Source organism: Sylvia atricapilla, chromosome 3, assembly GCF_009819655.1.
Source record: "Sylvia atricapilla isolate bSylAtr1 chromosome 3, bSylAtr1.pri, whole genome shotgun sequence".
NCBI classification, from domain to species: Eukaryota; Metazoa; Chordata; class Aves; order Passeriformes; family Sylviidae; genus Sylvia; species Sylvia atricapilla.
Window position 1 is genome coordinate 39420207 of NC_089142.1, and position 22923 is coordinate 39443129.

Genomic DNA, 22923 nt, shown 5'->3' on the forward strand with positions numbered 1-22923 from the left:
GTGACTTCGAGTAGTTTCTAAGTGAACCTGAGTCTAATAAATATGAGTATGTCAAGCTTTTTGCACTCATGAAGTAGCTTGGCACTCCTGACTAGAAAACTTGGTGTGGTGTCAAGTGAAGGTCTGGCACGTTTCCCAGCAGTGTGGCTTGAGAAGGACTGCAGGGGGCTGGATGCTGAACAGGCAAGGCACAGGCGTGATGGCCTCTTGTGCTTCCTGGGATAGCTGGCAGCCCAAAGGACCAGGTAGCTACTTCTTGCAGGGTTATCTTCAACAGGAGAGAAATTCCTGGTTCAGCTTTAACCTGCTCTGCCTCTGTGGCCTCTCGGGCTGTGGGATGTGTGTGGTGTGTACACCGCTGACAGCAGGGAGGGAAGGACTGTGCTCCAAGCCTGTGTGACATGGACTGTTGCAAGCACTGTGCTGGAAGCAGAAGCAGGTGTTGAAAAAACAATGAATTCGCTATACAACATGCAGATGTACTCTGATGTGTGCTCCAACTGTGCCACAACATATTTTTCCATCTCTTTTCTGCTATTTTGAGAATGCACTCCATTGCTAAATCACATAATGTAACCTTAGACAAGAAAAATCCTTTGGGTTAAGGCATTAGAATAAGAGAATTAATCTGGTTTGAAAATCCTGTCCTTCTGAGGGTCTACTTTTGTCATTTACTTAGTTTAGAAGATGAATATGGCAAAATATATTATTTATTAAAGTTGATATAGGCACTAGGCTGTAGCTTCCTTTACTCACACACTCATACATTAAAATTAATAGAAAAGAAGCTTCTAGCAGTTTAAACAGAATTTGCCTTTATGGCAGTAGGAGTAGGAGTCTTCCCTTATTTTTGTAAATTATTTAACACTGATACAAATATTTTAAACCTCAAAATTGTGGATCGTCTTTTTTTCTTTTTTTTCCTTGCTTGCTTGTTAGCATTTTAAACACAGTTGTAATTTCAAGTGCTGTTGTTATTTCCTTAGAGAAGCCAGAATGTCTTTTCTTGCAGCATCATAAAGTCTGTAATGGCTTTGAGTTTATTTTGCCAGTACTGATTATAGTTACTAATTGTTACTGCCAGAAAGGCAAAAACACAGGCACTATAATCAGTGTATCAATGGGGTGAATTATGGAGTTTTTATGTAGGCACCAGGTTTTTGGGTCTGGATTAAACACAGCCTGAGTAAAGGTGTTAGAAATTGTGTTGATACATATACAGATGCGTGCTGGTTTCATACACGGATGTTTGTGTCTGCCATATGTTGATGAGAGTTATATTTGCCTCCTTTGCACTGAAAGAAAGTTAGAATTGTGTTATAGTCCACCAGTGACTACTTCTGCTACAAGTGAAAGACTTGTAGTAGATTGTTTTTTTTGGGATTCCAGTTTTCTTTCTTTTGAACTTTTTCAGCCCTCCAATAGCTGCTAGACTGTTCACCCACACCCAATTTTCTTCCATGCCTCCATAGTGTGAGCCATCATGTTCTGCTAGAGAACATGGTAACAATGTGCTGCAAAACCAGTGTAGAAGTCTAAGGCTCAGTTGATGTGTTTTCCTGAAACCAGATGACCTGTGCCATTGCCTTGTTTCACAATTTAGGAGTTTGTCCTGTATTCTCTAAATATAGGTATAGATACCTACATTTGTGGGTTAATTTCGAGCACTTATAATTAAGTAGTGACCCAAAATTAATTTTAAAACAGTTATTGTCACAAATAGCAAGACAAGGTGACAAAAGACAATATAGCTTTTAGCTCTTAAGGCCCTTTTTCTGCCTTGGGGTGTCACAGATTTGGTGGGCACTGTAGTCAGATTGTGTTCAAACAGTAGCATGAATTGATTTGGACAGGAGCTTCTGTACACATTGTGACTCACAGATGTCTGTTGCTTCCCTAAGACTCAGTGAAGCTCCTCTGCATTCTGTCAAATGCCTGTTTGACACACATCCAGGTGGTGTGCAGGGTTCTTAGCCCTGCTTTCTAAACTCATGCAATAAAATGAAGTCTTCCACTGCCAACTGACCTCACACATGGAGTCTGGTGAGCGCCAGTAGCAACCTGCACAAGAGACAGCCTGAGATTCACGTTGCCCTCCCCATTGCTGCTGCAGCTGCTTGTCAGAGGGGAAAGGTGGAAGTAACATAGGCCAAAGACCTTGAGGTGCAGCATGTAGGGGATCCCACGCAGGCTACAGTGAACTTAATTTGGAAAAGTTCAAAGGTTTTCATAAAAAAGATGCAGGACAGATGAGTGGGGATAAAATAGTGTGGAATGGATAGAGAAGGTTTAGGTTCAAGATGTGGAATAGATTGTACATCTCATATGAGTGCCAACAGAATCTTTGTATCACTTTGCAACCATCACTGTAGTGCTTTAGGGGAAAGTTGAACATTACTGGTTTCAGTGAAACATTTTTTTACAACTCCAGGACTATTCTCAGTAGAGACTTAACTCAGTATGAACCAAGTTGCATATGCCAAACTTCCTACAGCAGAGAAAATGTTTTATAATGGAGATGTCCATGCTGCTGTGCAGATCATCACACATCCCATATCCAGAAATGAATGCAGGTACCATTTCTTTGAAAGTATGAATGTATGTGGTGTTGCTCATGTGTTTATACAGTATTTATTGTGGGACCAAAGGCAGGACAATAAAGGATGGATTAAGTTCTAAGATATTAATAAGGCATTAATATCAAACTTTCTCTAAAAGTCTTATGGTTTACATTAGTGCCTGTCTTTTACAAAGTCTGTAATATCTGTCATTGCAGCCCAAGTGATACCTCTGTGATGCCATTTTAGATGTGAGCAAAGGCATGAACTTATAGTTCCAAAAGTAATCAGTCTGTTGGATGCAAGTGCTGACAGATAAGAACTCAGTTTTTGTAAATTCTTCTTTCTCAGTATAGTAACCCACATGTCATTTAGTCAATATATGCTAAAGATAACCTGAATTTCTCCTCAATTTCAAGTGCCTGAATGATGAGAGCTGAGTGCCTTTCAGGAATCATTCACATGGCTAAAGACATGGAATAGGAAGATGTCTGACACAACTTGGTAGGAGACACTTGACATATGGTAGACTTTGAACAGCTGACTATAAAACTCAATGATTTCAAGTCAAAACCATTTTCAAATGTATTGAATTATTGTCTTTTTTACTAGCAAGTCAAAATACATATAGATAATGCATGTATTTGAAACTCAATACAGCATTTAACTGATTGAACTACTGTTGCATTTTTATGCCCTTCATTGATTCTTTGTTTCACAGGGGTTCAGAGTGAGGAAAAAGTGTTTCAAATTAATCATAACAAGAAGGTGGTTTTGGTTTTTCATCTTCCCTCTCTGATAAAATACAGAACCAGTAATAAATTTAATACATCATATATGAAAGCCATGAATAAGAGCAGCCTTTATTTTTCAGCTCCTTTATGTGACATTCCCAACAACAGCACAGGGCCATAAGATTTAGCTGAATTTTTTTTATCACTCAGCTTGTTAGAAACACCCACTCCATGAGTTCTGTGTCAGAATGATTTGAAGTATCAAGTAGAGTTAGTCCTGATCCAGAACTAGTCAATGTCTTTGATAATGACTAGGATGAAAAAATAATAAGGGATTTATGTTCTCAGAAAATCAGAAGGGGAAATGGTTTCCTAGGACTTTGAAAATACAATTTGGATTGAGAATGATCTTGACTGGAACAGTCACTTACTGGCCTAAAGTAATAGTAGAGTGTTTGGTAATGCCAGAAAAAGCATGACGCTCTGTGGAAGTTTTGCAGAAAAAAAACCCAACACCCCAAACAAACCACAAAAACAAACAAACAAAACAAAAAAAAAAAAAATCAGTACTCCGTCAAAAGCTTAAATATGGATCAGCAGCATCATAGTGCACTGACAGTCTTACGTAATGATGTCCAAGGAAGAATGGCATAGATTGTCACAATCAAAGAGATTCTTCCAACCTATTCACTACTACTACAGCCTCAAGAGGAAGTTTATGTCCAGTTTTCAACAGCAAACAGTAAAGATTTCAATAACAGAGAACTATGAGCCAAGCAACAGAGATTTAGAAAATATGACCTAAAATGCATTGAAATACTTTTTTTATTCACTGAAGAGGAAACTCACACCAATATTAAAATGCATCTGAGGTGGAGAAGAGAAAGAAGGTAACAAAATCCTTTTCATCCTGTATGGATGAATCATTTTCAAGGGTTGCTCTGGGATATAAACCCAAAGGTGGAAGATGGAGTGATGAGTTTAAGGGTTTAAAGCTTCTGCATAAGTAAGTGGAAAATCTGTCTGAGGGGATATCAGAGCATGGGAATGGTTTTTCTGAGGAAGTTTTGATATCTTCATTACTGGATGTTTTCAAGAATAATTTATACAACAATTCTTGAAATGGTTTAGGCCATTCCTAACCTCTTTTTAGGACCAGTTGGATTCAATAAGCTTTATGTGACTTGAATGTTATGTTTAATTTTGAATGTTGATACTAGCTGCAGTTGCTGAATTGTTGTTTTCTGTTTGCCCCAGACTAGCAGGGCCTCTTCTGTGCTTCTCTGTTCTCTGACTTAATTTTTTGTCCCCTTACACCTTTCTCCACTTTATAAATAAAATAAATGAAGAAGGTAAAAATATTGAAGGATTCAGTATGTAATGTGTTATATTTCTTGAATATTTTGTCATAAATAGGATGAAATATGCAGGGCAGAGAAGGCTTTTCTTTGTAATCTTCTGACATTAGTCTTCTTTCTAGTGTACCTGTGGTATCCAGTGATCCTATAGCCCCTATGTTTATAATATTTTTCCTGCAGTTTCATTCAGGGATAGTATGGTCTCCAGCAACACTAACAGACTGCACAATGAGAGTATTGCATAGCAGCTGATAATGCTGTGGAAATTTTTTAGGGGAGCTGATGCAATACAGTGCTTTTGTATATACATGATATCTTTTTATGGGGACTAATAGGCTTTCACAGCTGCTTTTTAGATGTGTAGATACCACGACTGAGGCAAGTATATATATATGCTCTTGGAATGCAAGCAAATTCAAAAGACCACATTTTGGCAGAGTTCTATGCAAATAATGTGTCTTGTTTTTCCCTTCCTTCCCCTCGCTTTTAGCTGGCTGTGAGGTGGTTGGAACACAACTGCCGCTACCAGTATCTGGATGAACTTCTCCAGTACGTCCGCTTTGGCCTTATGGACGTGGATACACTGCATACAGCAGCTCTTACTCATCCTCTTGTCCAAGCCAGCGAAACTGCGACAGCGCTCATTAATGAGGCCTTGGCTTACCACCAGAGCGTCTATGCACAGCCAGTTTGGCAAACTGCAAGGACAAAGCCTCGCTTCCAGTCAGACACTCTTTATATTGTTGGTGGGAAAAAGCGAGAAGTCTGTAAAGTGAAGGAATTGCGGTACTTCAATCCCGTGGACCAAGAGAACGTTCACATCGCGGGGATTGCTAACTGGAGCGAGCTGGCGCCTATGCCCGTGGGGAGGAGCCACCACTGCGTTGCTGTCATGGGAGACTTTCTTTTTGTAGCTGGCGGGGAGGTGGAGCACTCCACGGGGCGCACGTGTGCCGTGAGGACTGTCTGTCGCTACGACCCCCGCAGTAACTCCTGGGCGGAGATAGCCCCGATGAAGAACTGCCGGGAGCACTTCGTGCTGGGAGCCGTGGACGAGTACCTCTATGCCGTGGGCGGCAGGAACGAGTTGCGTCAGGTGTTGCCCACAGTTGAACGCTACTGCCCCAGGAAGAACAAGTGGACCTTTGTACAGTCCTTTGATCGGTCGCTCTCGTGCCATGCGGGATATGTGGTGGATGGTCTTCTTTGGATATCAGGTAGAAAACGTTTCACACAGTTTGAGGTACTAACAAAATACCAAAATACTGTCTTGAATTTAAGTAATAAATCTTTGGTTTATATGTCATGATAACTTTTCAGAGAGGACAAAGAACTGAAGCCTCATTAGAAGTATAGGAGCGTAATATATCTTATACATTGCATTTGGTGTTTCAGAGCTGCTGATATCATATGTGCTATCTCCAGTTGCCATTCATAAATCACAGTGAACTGGAATGATAATGCACTTCTGGACAAATTTCCAATGATAAATTCTGTGTGCTTCCTAAAAACAAACAAAAAAAGACATTGTTTCTGTACTGTGATCTGGAACTTTTGACAGTAACAGGACCTGAGGGAATGGCCTGAAGTTGTGTCAGGGAAGTTTTAGGTTGGATATCCACAGGTTGGTTGGGCACTGGAACAGGCTCCACAGGGAGGTGGTCATAACACCAGCCTGATGGAGTTCAAGAAGCATTTGGACAACACTTTCAGGCACATGGTGTAATTCCTGAGCCTCTGCAAGGCCTGGAATTGGACTTTGATTATCCTTGTGGGTCCCTTCCAACTCAGAATGTTCTATAAGTCTGTGATTCATTTACTCATGATGATAAAATTGAAAATTTAGTGCTTGTTAGCTTCTGTTATTCCAGGGCTTGAAGGCACTCATATGATTTGCTCCCACTTGCTCTTCAGGATATTTGCAACATGCCAAGATGACTATTGTTAGAAATCATCCATGGCTCTGTCCGTAACAAGTGCACAAGGCTGTCTGGATGTAATCATAGCTTTATGGCACAAATGTATAGACCCTGTAATCCTAAAATAACGTGTCATTTGCAACTGAGACTTTATTTATTATGTTCCATTGATGGGGATAGTTTCCTCAGTCTTTATGTAGTGGGTACTAGTTATTTTGGAATACAGACGATGTGGTCTAGAGAAAATTTGTCAAGAGAAATATTCCCCCTTTACTAAGAAGTGTGCCACAGAAGGTTATAATATTTGTTAATGAGTAAATGGGGCCAGCCCTTGAGGTAAATGTTCAGTGATTGGCATCTTCACTGTAGGTACCCTCTGGGGATTTTAATATGGTCTGGAATGCCTCTGGTGAAAAGATGAAATATGAATGGAAGATGAAGTTAATTTTGCTGTGCTTCTCAGAACTGTGTGGTTTAGACTAGCAGATGTACCTTTTGTCCCTATGGATTAAGTGCCTCATGGGAATGCATTCCCAAGCATTCCCAAGGGGAATGAGCAGGTATCTATTTTAATACATATACACTGAAGTCATGAATGATGACTTTGGAATTAAAAGCAGGAGAAAACACAGAAAATCACCAAGATCCCTGACAGGTACTTTGGGTCATTTTATTTACTGACCGTCATTTAGGGAGTCTTGTAGAGTTTGTGCTGTGTGAATCCTGAGGTGAGACCCAGGTACAGTACAGGAACAGGATTTCTGCATTAGGCTACCAGCTGGGTGTATTCAGAGCATTATCCTGTTTATTCGCTACTTTTCCTATCTTATTAGTGGAGAGGGATGTGTGTCTTCAGTGAGTACTTCAAGTACATGGAGTTTACTACTGCTGTGTCTTGATTGCTGGTTTTTTTTTTCCTTTTTTGTGGTTTACATTTGTCAGTATTTATGAAGAATAGGACCTTTTAAAAGATGCTGTTAAACTTTGCCATATAAATTCATTGAATGTTCCCTAGAAATCCATCAATGTGGTGTTTCTTCCAGTAAATGAAAAAAGTAATATTTTTTGTCTTAATTTCAGTGAAGAAAGAGCCCCAAACAACAAAACTAAACAATCAAAACTTAAGAAAGTATTTGATAGGAATTTTTAAGTCAAACATGGGGCTGGTTGAAGACTAAATTTAATCTTTCCAGATTTGCTAGGAAAGGGGAAATTATTCTAAGGATTTATTCATATGCTTAGTTATGTAGGTGAAAGTCATGCAGGCCTGTGTGTTTTAAATTCCACTTGTGGTTGGAAAATGATGCAATGGGATACTGTGTTCAGGGATATGCCTCTAATAGAGCTGTAGAATCAGTGGAGGAGGTAAATGGAAGCCTATTGGATGAATTCTTTAAAACTAGGCAAAACAACCAAAAATATTTTCTTGGGATTGTTCCATTTATATTGGAAAATGCTACCAACAGTGGAATAAGGTAGACACGGCTTTTCAGTTGTATTTTGATAGGTTCTGAGAAAATGCTTAGAAGTTTTGACTTGCTCAATTATGACAGGTTATTATGAAGTTTGAGAGCGTACTTACTGCGCTACACTTCAGGAGATATTGATCTGAATTTTGTACTCTCACACTGAAACCTGGTTGTGTATTGAACAGAGTTATTTTACAAAAGAAAAAAGGATGGAGATGTAATAGCTATAGCTAGCTTTCTATTATTAATTAATTGCTTAGGACCAGAATGTAGCTCGTGGTTCATGTACATTCAAGGAGCAAGGGAATAATACAGAGAGATGTTTTATTGTATCATAGTGACTGCAGGAAAATCCACTGTTTGTCATTGAATGTAAGATGTTAGCATAAAAGTAATTAGTAATGCAGGAGGGAATCTAATTTTGAAGTATGTGGCCTAAAATTAGGTGATTAAAAAATTAGTCTGAGTTAGAAATGTTTCTTAGCTGTATCCCTGCTGCTTTTTCTGGGAAATACAGGTCATCAGCAAAGAGCTCTCGAAGTCAGTCTGCTACTACCAGCTGGCAGGGGAACCATGGAAATGTGCCCAGTTTTTTAGTGAGGGAATAAATTAAATATTGATAATATAAGTTTCTAGCCCTTCTATTTGTGGAGAGCATCATCAAAGCTTGATCTGCACGCTGACCATTTACTCAGTGCCTCTGCTACAGTCCCATGCCCTCTTAAAGGCTTTGCTGATCAAAAGGCTTTGCTAACTAGACTTAAGGGATTTCTGTTATTATTGGGATTCATTTTCAGCTTTGCTTTGCTGCTCCTTTGGGACAAATATGACAAGGATTCAAAAATAATAGATAATAAAATCATGGCGAAGGCAGCAGGAATGGAAAATGGACAAAGCAAACTGCTGTATGAGTTTACTCACTGGCAGTTGGAGGTGGGTGGCTGGTGTTCAGGTGACAGAGAGACTCCTAAGCTGCTACCACCTCTTTGGGGTTTTTAACCTGACAGAAGCAGAGTAAAAGAGTGAGCCTTTTGCACACTGCAACTAGTCAGTCCCTCAGCCAGCACAAGTGGGTTCAGCCCTTGAATTTTCTGAGCTCTATATTTATGTCATTATTTATTGTTTTTCCTCATTTTATTTTCTTATTTAAAGAAATGCAGAATATGAGAACTTATTAAAATAATATGCTGGTTTTGACTGGGATAGAGGTAATTTTCCTCATAGCAGCTAGTCTGGGCAATGTTTTGGATTTGTGCTGGAAACAGTCCTGGTAACACAGAGATATTTTTGTTATTGCTGAGCAGTGCTTCTACAGAATGAAGGTGTTTTTTACTTCTCACCCCACCCCAACAGTGAGGAGGCTGGGGATGGGCAAGGGTTTGGGAGGGCACGCAGCCAGGGCAGCTTGACCCCCACTGACTGAAGAGATATTCCAGATTGTGTGGTGTCATGCTCAGCATATAAAGCTGAGGGAAGAAGGAGGAAATGGGGGATATTCACAGTGCTGACCTTTTACTTCCCAAATCACCATTATGCTCTCCTGGAGATGGCTGTACACCTGCTCACAGGAAGCAATGAATTGATTCTGTATTTGCTTTGCTTGTGTGCATGGCTTTTGCTTTACCTGTTAAGCTCTCTTTATCCCAACCCGCAAATTTTCTGTTTTATTTTTCCAATTCTCTCCCCCATCCCGTGCTGGGGGAGTGAATGAGTGGCTGTGTGAGAGGCTATGTTGCTGACTGGGCTTAAACCACAACAAGTAAGTTCTCTGAAGTGACATTGCATTGGGCAGATGGTTTGAAAATTTTATAGAAAGGTGCTTCTTCCAGGCCCCAATTAACATCTGATGCCATGACCAATTTCACAAACGAATTGCATGCCACAGTGCTTGAAAAGTGAAGTATTTCAGTGAAAGAAAAACAAAGTACACTAAACAGTTTGGAATTCAACATGACTAGCAATCACTATCTATAAAAGCAGGGAAATGTTTTCCATAAGAGCAAGGACTTGAACTATGCCAATTTCCCAGCATCCTCTGTGGAGTGCACATGTAAATCTGGAGACCTCCTTTTCTATCCATGTTAACCTTCCTCCACCAGTATAGGGCTAGTGCCCCTGGGGACATCGAGGGGCAGGGAACCTCTGCCAGGTATTTCAGCTCTCGGCCATTCCTGCACCTGCATCTTGGGATAATGACACTTCCCCTTGCCTTAGGTGCTCCAGAGATTAGCACATGAAAAGTCTTGTTTAGAACCAAAGTGTTACACTGGTGTTTTGCAGAGGCCCGAGTTGTCTGACCTCAAGTATGTCAGCTAAAATAACATCTTGACATGCACATAGAAACACAGCTTGGGGAAAAGGGGTAAACAAGGCATCCCTGCACAGTTGCTTTGTACTTAATAGAGGAGATAATTTATTTTTTTTTCAAAATTCAAGCTTCATTCTTTTGGTTTTTAAACTATTTTTTTCCTAATGGTGGAGATTTTGACTAAGGAAATGATGGTGATTACATACCTTGAAGAATTATTCTGAGTTTGAAAGTGATCTGGGGTGAAAAGTATGACCTTACTTATCAGTATGCTGTTGTGAAGTAAAGAATTTTTTTCAGCAAATGTCCATAAAATTATTTTGTGAAAAATAGATCTGGAATAATAGGAGTTTACAGAATCTATCCAAATCAGGTTTTCAATGTGGCTGGCACAGGATCTACTGCGAATGGGAGGTTAACAAGTGCATAAAAATTGCCTTACTGGCCCAGTCTGTCTCTATATGTTCCATGTATATACAGACTTCATTTTTACTGTATTTGAATGAATGTTCTCACATCTTTCAGTGATGGACATTATTGGTTTGATGCCATTGATTGTCCTTAGCTTGAATGTAAGCATCCAGCTTTAATGATTTAAGCAAACCTAGGGCTTGTGCCCTTCTTATTTGTGTCTTGATAGCATCTGGAGGCAAAGAGCACTAACCAGAGCTGCTGTTGGCCTCTTCCAGGGGACTCCTTACCTTGGGAGAATATGCTCCAGCTCAGCTGTCCTCACTGCACCTGGGCTGACTGCAGTGAGAGGCAGCAGGTTTGCATGTTGAGGAAGGATAATCTTGTGTTGAACACACAGACACCTTAGAGAGGAGAGATTTCTGTTTTAAAATAGCAGAGCACCTTAGGGCTCATGTCGTGGGTTTCTATATATTCCTTGGATTTGATGGAAGGAGCACACATGGGAGCTCTTTGCCAACATGTAGTTTTACACGTCTCCCGGTGAACTCGCGTTCCTGCACACAGCCTCGCGCTTGGGGACTGCGGAGAGGGTTGTGATATTTTCTGGGGGATTTGGATGGGATCTGATTTCTCAAGTCATATGGGGGCCTTGCTGGGGCGCATTTTAAACATGGCTTATAGATTGTCATTGAAAAATGTTGAATCTGCTGCCTCCTACCTCCTTCTCTTTTTAGAAGTGTGTCTTGAAGGTGTTTCTCAATGCAGTTTGTGGCGTGTTTGGGGGGACTGTAAGAACACAAAATGTTTATCAAGTGTGGCAAAGGGATGGATGAGGTGTCTTTTGGAATCCTTGAGCAGTTTCCTCCTGTAGTGGGGCACTGTTGCATGAGTTGGGAATTTACAGGTATTGGAAGGCTTAAAAAACAACATTTACAGCCTACAAGGGAGTGAGGGACAGTTATTGTGGCAGTGGAAGAACACTGTGAGCCCACAGGTTGGATGATGGCCTTTCCATGAGGGTGTGCTCCTGTCTTAAGAGCAAGACAGTCTTGTCCTGAGGGTGCTCCTTGCCTCCCAGGAATTAAGTCCTCAGAGCAAGTTGCTCATATTAACGTGGTCTAATCATCACTCTGTTTATAAAAACAGCAAATGCTGACCAAACTGTAAATTTTCTGTCATTTAACCAGACAGAGTTTTTTTTCTCTCTTTCTCTAACTGTTGGGTTACTAGCACATTAGCTCTTATTGCTTGACATCAAATTTAATAGCATAGTTTGTATTTTTAACTATCTCTCATTATGATGCCTCTCTATCCTCTCCTTTCCTCATAGAAAACACGAGAGAGAAGTTTAAGAAATTCTCTCAGAATTACCCTGTTTCTTTTCTGAGAAAGTGTGTATTATTTTTAGTACCATTTAAACTCCTTTTCCCCTTCTTTTCTTATTTTTAAGAGATATATTGCTGCTCTTTCGACCTTTCCCAGCTGTCTGTAGTATTTTTTAAAAAAATAGTTCAAGAGGACATTGCAGACTTGTTAAATCTGAATTTTGGCAAAAAATTTTAAACTTTTGCTGTAGCACTTCAAAGTTAGAAGGAACTAGAGTTTGAAAATTGATGCAGATATAAGATGGCATATTTAATGACAGATGTATCTATAGAAACCTGTTAAGATGCAGATTATCCCCCTGGGGAGGGGAGATCAAAACTGCCAATCTATAAAATATACTTGTTAGGGGAAGGCATGGAATCTATCTCTGCGAGCACTTTGATTGCAGGGGACAGTGTAGCAGCATGTGGCATCATAACCTAAGAGCAGACAAATCAGCTTGATGACTTTCAAAGCCAAGAATACTGCTGGAGGCAAGGGTACTCCAGTCTAGAAGAAATTAAAACATATAGAGACTGTTATTAATTCCAGATCTATTTTTGTGTAGTCAAATCTGTATGCAAATCCTTAGCATCTCATTTTGGCAGATTAATCTAAAAGTGAAGAGCGGTATGTGAAGGGAATGTAATGATAAAACACCAGAGATGAGCAATATTGCAGGGAAAAGATGTAAGCTGTGTACTTGATGTGAGGGGCCCTTTGTGAAGAGAAGGAAATAATTTTGCTATTTGCTTATTTTATTACTTTATGAGGAAATAACACTCTTCTTTTTCTTCTTCCTTCACATCTTTCCCACCCAAATTAAGGTGTCCTTTCAGAATAGAAATGTAAAACCCAGCATTGTGTTTCAAATATGTCTCCTGTAGTTTAACATTCTGGAGGTAATAATCCAAATAACTATGATTTTTATTTTTCAAAATACTAATCTGATGTCTCATTTTAGACATTGTGCTGGGAGTGAAAATAACTGTATGTAAAACAAGAAAATCAAATTGCAAAACAGATATTAGAAAATATTGTTTTGTCTGTGTGGATGATGACCTCTAGAAATGTGAGGGTTGCTCAACAGTGTAGAGACAAGTAACAGATTGTGAGATCAGACACAGGAACAGTCTTTGCCTTCCAGTGCCTATTCTTGTGTGTGTACACTTCACACGTGCTGTGGTGGGCAGGGTGTGGCATAGTGTGATGGAAACAGTTTGGAGAGACTGCCTGTCATCCCAGCTATCCCTTAGCCTGTGAGCACCTCTGGGCTGGGAGTTTGGGCTGCTGTCCCTGTGTAGGTGCCAGTACAGGCTGACGCTTGCAGAGATGCACCCAAGTAACAGCATCATTTCTCCTTGCTGCTGCAGTGGAAGAAAAGACTTTAAAATAGATACATCTGTAGTTTCTGATATTGATTCCTGGCCCCACTCAAGGTCTTTTGGAATGATCAGAGTCATTCCAAAATGTCAGCTTCTATGTCAGCAAGTAGCTCAGCCCAGTAGGAGCAGATCAGCAGGTAAAACCTTGGCACCAAGTTCTCTCTACTCTATGCCGCCTTCACATTTTTTGCTTTGAACTGCGTTTGTTCTGGTCCTCTAGCTCAAATGTGCCCAGTACTCAGATGGTCCAAAGCCAGAAGACCCGTTATTGTTTCACACCCTTAGCCTGCCATTAGGAACTGGAGCACAGCTGGTGCACATCTGGAGCAGAGCTTCTGATTTAACTTGAATGCACCCCAGCCCCAACCTACAGCCTAAAATGACATGGGAGAGGTGGAAGAGTTGCTTCAAAATCACAATATAGCTCTGAACCAAAATGCTGCCCTTGCCCTAGCTGGAGGCTGGAAAATGAGGATTCCCCAGCACAGGATTCGGGGATAAAAAGGGGAAAACCAACCTTAGTGGGACTGGGCCATAGCTCAGCTAGCAGGAATGTAAGTCACTGTGCTGCTGTCCTGGCTGAAATAGGGTATGCCCTCACAAAAAGAGAAGTGTCAACAAAATGAAATGCAGTAAGATGAAAATCCTTCCTCTCATCGCTGTGGATTTTGCCCACTGTTGGTACATGCCATTAAAACTGTGATATAAATAGTTTGTCTATCAGTATGGGTTCCACTGGTGTGTGGCCCCAGTTCTGCCCAGAGCTTGTGGCAGGATGAAGGTGAGGTGCAACTTGCGGGTGTTATGGTATTTCTGATTCCACGTTCCCATGGGCCCAGCGTTGTGACAGAGGGGAACTAGGAACTGTGGCAGTGCTGTAGTGACACCATGTCCCCAGAACGCTTGAGCACGTTCAAAAATGTCTTTGCACAGGTAAGATTACAGACTGAAGAGCTTTTCCATGTTTACTTAGTGAAATTTGCCGTTTAAAACAAAACAAGAAGAGGATGATTGGGCATTAAATGCCTCTTTACTGTGTTGGGGTAAGCAGCTGGTTTGCAGCATGTACTTGGGTCAGACTCTCTTCTGAGCTTTTCTGAGGTGCTTTACATCACACTTTCCTGATCACTATTGACAAGTAAAGGGTAGGGCTGTCTCTGGTCACTGTGGAGGAACCTTCCAACCTAAGTTTCCAACTAAATGAGGAGATGTTGTCTCCATAATGCAACTAAGTACAGAATTTCTTTCAAATGTATAGATAATCACAGTTGCACAGGCTTGAACTGTGCTTTCTAACTGGCAGTGGTATCCCCTGTCATGCTCCTGGTAAGGCAGAGCTTCTCTCTGACCTCTTCCTTCTCATTGATGCAAGCCCATCTCCTCCTCTTTTAGACCATGTCACACACAGTATGTTCCTAGGAACAGGAACGGGTTTTATTTTTGTCTTGATGAAGGCTGAATGCACAATTATGCATAAACAGATTAATTTTTAACTTATTTTTGGCCCATAGAATTAGGTCAACAAAGTAAGTGTAGGAGGTGTGTTCATTGATTCTTTGTGTTTCTGTATGTTTGACAAATGGGGCTGCTTTTTCCCTTGTAACTAGATTAAAGAAATGCAGTGGAATGTAAGCAGAAGTTGGAAGTATGTAATGTAATTATTATCTGCAAGTGAACTCTAGAATTGGTCATTTTGTTGTACCTGATCTTTGTCCTGGCTTTGCTTATGTGAAAAAATGTAACTTGTATAAACTCTTTTATAGGAGGAGTAACAAATACTGCACAATATCAAAATAGACTCATGGTCTATGATCCTAAGCAGGTGAGTATCTGTGTTATATATGTTTTGTTTTGCTTCAAACAGATCTCTTTGCAAATACATACAAAGATTTTGTAAGGCTAAGAGTGCTGACCATTTGAATTGGTGGTGTTTTAAATTCACTTTGTAGTGATGGTGTGAGTTTAACAGAGTAATGGAGATCCTGACAACTTACTATGTTTTTTAAGCCTGTCAGAATTAGAAACGTCTTAGATTAAATACAGAAATGTGCTTTAAATCCTCTGTATTTATCACTATTTTTTTTTGCTTGTTATTTTTTTTGTAATCCAGCAGCCCTGGGCAATGTATACTCAAAGTCAGCATTCCAAAACCGCTCCTTGTCATTGGGATTTCTGTTTTGAATTCCATATTCAGGGCCTTTTGTTTCCCGAATACTTTGGGAACTGTACTACCTGGCTGTGACTTACTCTGCTGACTGCAAGGGTGCCTATCATTTCATTACCCAAGCACCTAAAATATCTTTTAGGGATTATTTCATACATTATGTATGTGTTTTGATTAGGTTAGTACAGCTCAGTAACCATTTCAGAGGGTTAGGGCATGGTTATGCCCTCTTGCTTGTATTAGGAATTAAAAGTCCTAAGCTTGCAATCAGAGTTGCATAGCCTGATTTACATCCACGTGGAAGAGTATTGACTTTTCTGATTGTAGGATAGGGCCTTTGATTGCCATATTTGGAACAAAATTGTGCCAGGAGATACTCCTGTGTGGTTCCCACTGACTTTTTAAAGCATAGCTCATATGAGTCCTGAAGCAGAAAGCAGATGACACATCTGCCTCATTCTTTCCCAGGTGCAGTTTTATCACTGACTGCAAATGCTGACTGTCCTAAATCCAAGTAGCAATTACAGGCACCAATCTTACTTTGCTTGTGAGGGGGACACGTATTTGGATACCATGTCTCTCTTGTGTATCTTTCCCTTGGATTCTTCCCTTGCCTACCTTTCCCTTGGATTCTTCCCTTGCTGATGTGAAAGTTACACCCCAAAATCCTGGTGCTGGGGCAGCCTCAGCACACCATGCTGACGGCTCAGAACCCGGCCTGGCGTGCAAAGAGTTACAGAGCAGTTGTGCACTTGCATTCTTCAAACGATGCCTGCTTCGATGCCTGCTTCGTGTTTGTACACACAGGCTCTTTTTAAAAATTCTGCTGGCATATTGTTTACGGTGGGTACTGGAAACCATCACATCTGCTTGCATCTCGCCCGGAATCTCAATAGCTCTATCAGGGAGCCCCAGCGCCGGCTCCTGCGCGAGGCCTTTGTGGCGAGTCGATAATGCCTGCCATCTGCCACCGAGCACACAGCTACCTGCCAACAAGCCGGCTGGGCTGACCTCTGCTTCCCCACCACTGATTAGTATTCACACACCGCCTTATTAGAAATGACCCTGCCAGGCCCCTCTGTTTCGCTGCCTTTGCAGTGCTTTGAGGCTCACCTGGCAGGCACTGCAGTGGAGGAAGCTGAAGATATAATCAGGGGATGCAGGCAGGCTTTGCAAAGCAGATGGTGTCTATAGTCTGGTGTTAAGAGACTGGACTACTAATGCAAACATTAATGCCTAATATTCAACTATTACACATTGAAATGTATAGCTATATATTGTGGAGGTTAAAGGGCAGAAGGCTTAGAGGCTCTGGAGTTGCTGCACATGTATCACAAAAAAATTCCTCACAGATTTTTAACTTCCTCCACTTAAATTAATCTTATCCGTTGCCAGGTTGTTTGATTTGGTAGGCACAGCAGGAGCAATTGTTTCTCAGGTATAAAACACTCTGCTTTAATCCCTTGTCTTTCATGTCTTCCTGCCTCTCCCCTAAACAGGTAAAATTCTTGAATATTGTTAATGAGTAAGAAAAATATGCAGTTGTAACTTTGTAAGTTGCCACAAATAAAGGGTTGACATTAAACCAAATGAATCATTCGAGAAGATTCTTTAGGAAATTATTTTTCCTGTTGCTTTATTCCCCAAGGATGAGATCAAATAAGCTTCTGAATAACGAAAGGCAGAAGAATCTCTCTTCTCTCGTAACAGAGCTCATTGGTACAGATAATTTTAGCACTGTATACAAAGGAGACATTTAATAGTCTGGTTTAAGGAGAATTTGCTACTGAGTTATAAAGAAAGAAAAAAAGACCTTTGAAGCCTGATGAGGTAGACAAAAGAAATAGAGCAAGAAATGCCATTAAATTAATGAACTTAAATGTGAGAACTGTATACCATATGTTGAAAATCCACTATTCTTGTTCAGCGTTAAAACCAACACACAAGTCTAGCACATGAACAGAACCAGTGTATGCACTTGTGATTCCTGACCAAGGGTAAGAAGAAACCAGTACTGTGCTGCTCTTCATGGCGCTAGCACTATGGGTGTGTCTTTGAGCAGGGCTTAGACAAGCTCTCTCTCTTCCCAGAACAAGTGGCTGAGCCGTAGCCCGATGCTGCAGAGGAGAGTGTATCACTCCATGGCCGCTGTCCAAAGGAAGCTGTACGTGTTGGGCGGGAATGACCTCGACTACAACAACGACCGGATCCTGGTGCGTCACATAGACTCCTACAGCATCGACACCGACCAGTGGACCCGCTGCAGCTTCAACATGCTGACAGGTGAGCACTCTGCAAAAGGGGGACTCACCACTGTTGAACTGAAACATCTTTTCTCTTTAGATGCCTTTAGTATGTGGAACTTCATGACTTTGCTACAAATGCTTCCAATTTAGGAGACCACTGTTTGCCAAGAAGACATTTTGCATTACAGTTCTGTCATTCAGTGGTCTACAAAACATTTGTTTTAGCACACTGTGCATTAAATTTTGAAGAAGATGCAGATAATTTTCATTTAATTAAGCAGCCAAAAATGATTTGTCATAATATTACTAGTACTATTTTTTAATTCTCAAAAAGCTTGCCTGTGGTATTAGTGTGGCTCCCTGTTTGAGTGTGCAAGAGACTGATGTGTCTTTACCATGTAGCATCATTTTGTAGTGGTTTTTCTGCTGGCATTATAGGGCAAAGCTTTCACTGAAATTTGTTAACTCTCACTTATTTCTAAACAGTATCTTAATAAATTACCCAAAAGGACATGTCCTTGTTGGAATTCCATCAAGTCAGAAATGAATTGAGCACTTAACTACAGGATCTGTAAAGGTCTTCCTATTAAGAACAACTGTTACAGCTGGAACTTGCAAAACACTGCAGCTCACTGTCCCTGCCACCCAGTTCACCAAAGTTCACCCCTACCTGATACAATTCCCAGATATAGTATCCCCCCTTGAATCCCAGGGAGAGGCAGAATCACAGAATGATTTGGGTTGGAAGGCACCTTAAGGGTCTTCTAGTTCCAACCCCCTGCCATGGGCAGGGACAGCTCCCACTAGACCCAGGCTGCTCCAAGCCCCATCCAACCTTGAGCACTTCCTGGGATTGGGCATCCACAATTTCTCTGGGCAGCCTCATTACCCTCCTCACAGTAAAGACTTTCTTCCTAATATCTAATCTAAACCTACTCACTTCCAGCTTGAAGCCAATGCCCCCTGTCCTGTCACTACATGCCCTTTTAAAAAGTCCCGCTCCAGATTTCTGGTAGGCTCTCTGCTGGTAGTGGAAGGCCACAATTAGGTCATGCTGAAGCATTCTCTTCTGCAGGCTGAACAGACCCAAATTCTCTCAGCCTTTCATCACTGGAGAGATGCTCTATCTCTCTAGTCAACTTGGTGTCCTCTGAACTTGCTCCAACAGGTCACTATCCCTCCTGTAAGGAGGTCCCCAGAGCTGAACACAGCATTCCAGGTGGGGTCTCACCAGAGTGGAGTAGAGGGGCAGAATCACCGCCCTGAATCACCTGAATCACGCTGCCAGTCAGGCATGTGACACGTTCTTAGAGAAGCACCAACAGTAGGGTGGCTTGGTTTCCAAGTCAGGCCCTCAGGGTACTTGATGGATACTAGGGAGAGATACATAGATCAAAAAGGAATAACACATGGTAAAAAATCAGCAACTAGTTTTTCATGTGTCTTTTGTTCACTAATTAATCACTTTATTATGTGGAGGAACTGACAGCCTTTGAGAAGGATACCATCTGATTTAAAACTACAAAACCCTGGCACTGCAGGCACCCTCCTCATTCTGGAGCAGAGCTTGTCCCACTAAATGCTGTGAGGCAGCCTCCTCTCCACTGCCTCCAGGTTGTTTCCACAACCTGTGCCTCAAGAAGCTTTCTAAGCCTTTCTTTCTGTCAGTACAACTGGCAGTAAATGTGCCTGGTGAACTGTGTAGTGCAGATCTTTCTAGGGCTGTGTTTTTCCTTCAAAACTTCCAAACTTGTTGGGAGACCGTTGCTATGGGGATGAACTTGTGCAGCAGCTCCTGTGATTTTCACCATACATTACCTGGGGGAGCAGGGCTGAACAGGTGTGGGCAGCACGTGGGGGGCACCCAGCCTCTGTGGCTGCTTGGTTTTTCATGTCTGATGGAGGCTGAGGGGCAGGTGGAGACTGTGCCTGTCACCTGTGACACAAGAGAGGAGGGAGCAGGTGGTCCCCTGCACAGCCATGTTAATGCCCACCTGGGCTTATTGCTCATCTGAGCAGCACCAGGCAGGGCTCCTGCAGAGAGCAAGGAACTGTCCTCACACCTCACCTTCACTCCAACATGCTGGGAATTCTGAAACAGTCAAGGTACTGCCAGGAGTGTTTGCATCCCATTACAGCACTCAGTGTTAAAAGGGTTAATTTAACACTGAAAGTGGTTTCTATTTCCTTCTTTGCTTTAGGTCAAAATGAGTCTGGAGTTGCTGTCCACAATGGTAGAATATATTTAGTTGGTGGCTATTCGATTTGGACAAATGAGCCTTTGGCATGTATCCAGGTGAGCGATTTAGGTTTCTTTTAAAGTGTTTTCCAATAATTTTGCAAGTATAAGTTTTGCACAGCAGTTATTAAAAAAGGAAAGTACATGTGAAGTGGAGAGATTAAGGATATTTCTTATGCAGCCACTGAACCTGCATAAACAGAGAGGAAATACTGTAGAGATTAAAAGTATTTTCAGACAAGCCAATAGATGCAATTCCTCTGAGATCTTCCAGTAAACCAGGGTTGAATTGTCTTTCCTTTGGCAAGGTTTGAATAAAATAATGTGTATATATTCACAGGTTACACAATCAAATTCAAAATAAAAAGGGTGGCAGAAATAGATGATGGAGCTAAGAATTTTTCAAGCCTGTATTGGGATTTTTATTTTCTTTCCAAGTTTCTGAAGGGTAGCTGAGTTCATGAGTTGTTCACTGACCAAGTGAAGCCAGTCTGTGTCCTGCCCTACTACTTGCTGCTTTAAAGCTTCAGTGGAAGTTTTCTGATCCCTGCTCTAGGCAATAGGTTGTCCAGCAAACTCTTCTGCTCTCCCATCTTTTATAAAAGCAGCTCACTGGCAGATCCATGGCTTTCAGGTATTTTGGTACAGACGTTAGGAATTCTTATCTTTTTGCATGTTTCTGGGTGAAGCAGTTCTGCATCACAGCCACTGGTTTGTGACCAGCTGGGCAATTAAAGACAGAAACTCTTGTTTATATCTCAGTTTCTGCACTTTAGCTGATAAACAATATTTTTATTAGCTTCCAACTTTTTGGATTTTAGAATTTCACCTCCAAACTGTCCCATAAGACTAATAGTTAGGCATAGCATAAGAAAGGAGTATATTAGGTTTCCAAGCTGCTTATATTGAACACTTAGTAGCATGAATTTGTAGAGAGTAAGATAATACAAGGTAAACAGAAACAGATTCTGGTTATTAGTATAATTGTGTTTTAGCAAGTTGTTGGATACCGTACCAAAACATTTATTGGAAAAAGTCATTCAGGCTGGCTTGCCTATAGCTGACACATAATGCTTAGATGGAGTAATAGCACAGTATAGAGGTAGCAGCTGTGCTGCACCAGTGGGCTCATTTATAATCAACAGGTACTTTGCAGTATTTCACCTGGGCTTAAATACGGCTTAGCAACAAGCAAAAATAATCCTGGGATCTTGCTTTCTTAAATGGACATTTGTCCACATCCCCAGACTGGTGGTGAACTGGCAGCCTGCCTGACACAGTCCCCACATAAAAGGGAAAAGAAAATAATGAGTGATTTGGCAGAGCTCTGAGTGCTGTCCCTCCTCAGCTGTTGGCAGTGTGCCTACCTTTAACCAGCAAAACTAGCCCTTTTATCTTCCAATTGAGGAAAACTGAGGTTGCTCTCTCAGAGAGAGAAGAAAAAACTCCACTTTTTTCAAATGACTGACTTACTTTAAGTCAGTCATTTATTTGGCATTCCCATCTTCCGTAGAGCTTCTGTGCCTCCTAAATACCTTGGAGCTGGTAAATGATTTGTGCTCTGTGCTAACAGGAGCCCTTCTGTGCAGAGTAACCCACTTGCATGGCTGCACATTCTCCTGCCAGGAAGCAGGATCCAATGTCACTGTTTGCTCCTGACTGCCTGAGCACTCAGGTTTTGGGTTGGGTGATGAGAACAGCAAATGGATCATCAGATCCATAATCTATAAATTATCTAAAACTGTCTTTTGGCTGGGATTAATAGTAAATACATGAGGTGGGTGCCAGCAAATTTGCTTCAGCTTTCTTCTGTGATCCCAAAAATACTTTGTATGCTTTGCCTTGCAGGTGCTGGATGTAAGCAAGGAGGGGAAGGAAGAGGTTTTCTATGGGCCTACGCTCCCCTTCGCTTCCAATGGAATAGCAGCCTGCTTTCTTCCCGCTCCTTATTTCACGTGCCCCAACCTTCAGACTCTGCAAGTGCCTCACCACAGGATTGGCACAATGTGACGCATTCCTTGCGCTTCACAGAACCAGAAGTGGAGGGGGCAAACATCAAACCCTGAGTATAGAAGGGTTTCTCTGGGTCAGTGAGAAGAATCAATCCACTTGGGCTGCTGCTTTACCATCACACATTTGTCTTAAAGTCGGATCACGGCAGGCAGGAAGTTCCAAAGCCTGTGTGCGGTTTCTCTCCTCGGCCTCAGACGTAGGAGCAGATCCATGAGAGCCCTGTGCATTTCTGCTGGTGACTATTTGCTACGTGTCTTTTTCATTTCCTTATGCAAATTCGTCAGGCGATGTGGATTGCTCTCAGCTCTTCCTGGGCTGCTGCTCTTTGGAGTCTGCACATTCAGTTGTTCACCAGTGGCGCTTTCAAAGACAATAAAAAAGCTCTGTTTATGTTGACAAAGATGATATAATACTGTGCTAATTATGCAACTTACTGAGTACCTTTGGCAAAAAGAATAACAGATGTGTTGACTTCCAATTCTGAACTCCATCGTTTACAGTTTCTCATTTAATAATACTTCATTTGAAATTTAAATACTTCAAAAGAGATTAAAACAAAAATAAAAAACAAACAATCCCTATAGGATATGAGGAACAGATAAAAATTGTCTCAGCTGAAAGGCAAAGAGAATGAAGCCTCATGGTTAAACTCAAGTCTGAACTGAATGTGATTGTCTGAGAATCTAAAGATTGTTTGGGATGTCATTTACCAAGGTCTACTACCAAATAAATGTTACCTTCTGTCATATGA

At 41.3% G+C, this 22923-nt stretch overlaps 1 protein-coding gene across 2 annotated transcripts in view; it reads left to right on the top strand.

The window, feature by feature from the left end:
- KLHL32 (kelch like family member 32) overlaps positions 1-22923 on the top strand; it is a 121047-nt gene extending 98124 nt beyond the window's left edge. For both annotated transcript variants that reach the window (XM_066315160.1, XM_066315161.1), the window contains 5 exons: positions 5141-5867; positions 15274-15332; positions 17765-17957; positions 20122-20216; positions 22008-22923. In XM_066315160.1, coding sequence (XP_066171257.1) covers positions 5141-5867; positions 15274-15332; positions 17765-17957; positions 20122-20216; positions 22008-22169 — 1236 coding nt within the window. In that variant the 3' untranslated portion in view covers positions 22170-22923. The remainder of the gene's footprint in view (positions 1-5140; positions 5868-15273; positions 15333-17764; positions 17958-20121; positions 20217-22007) is intronic.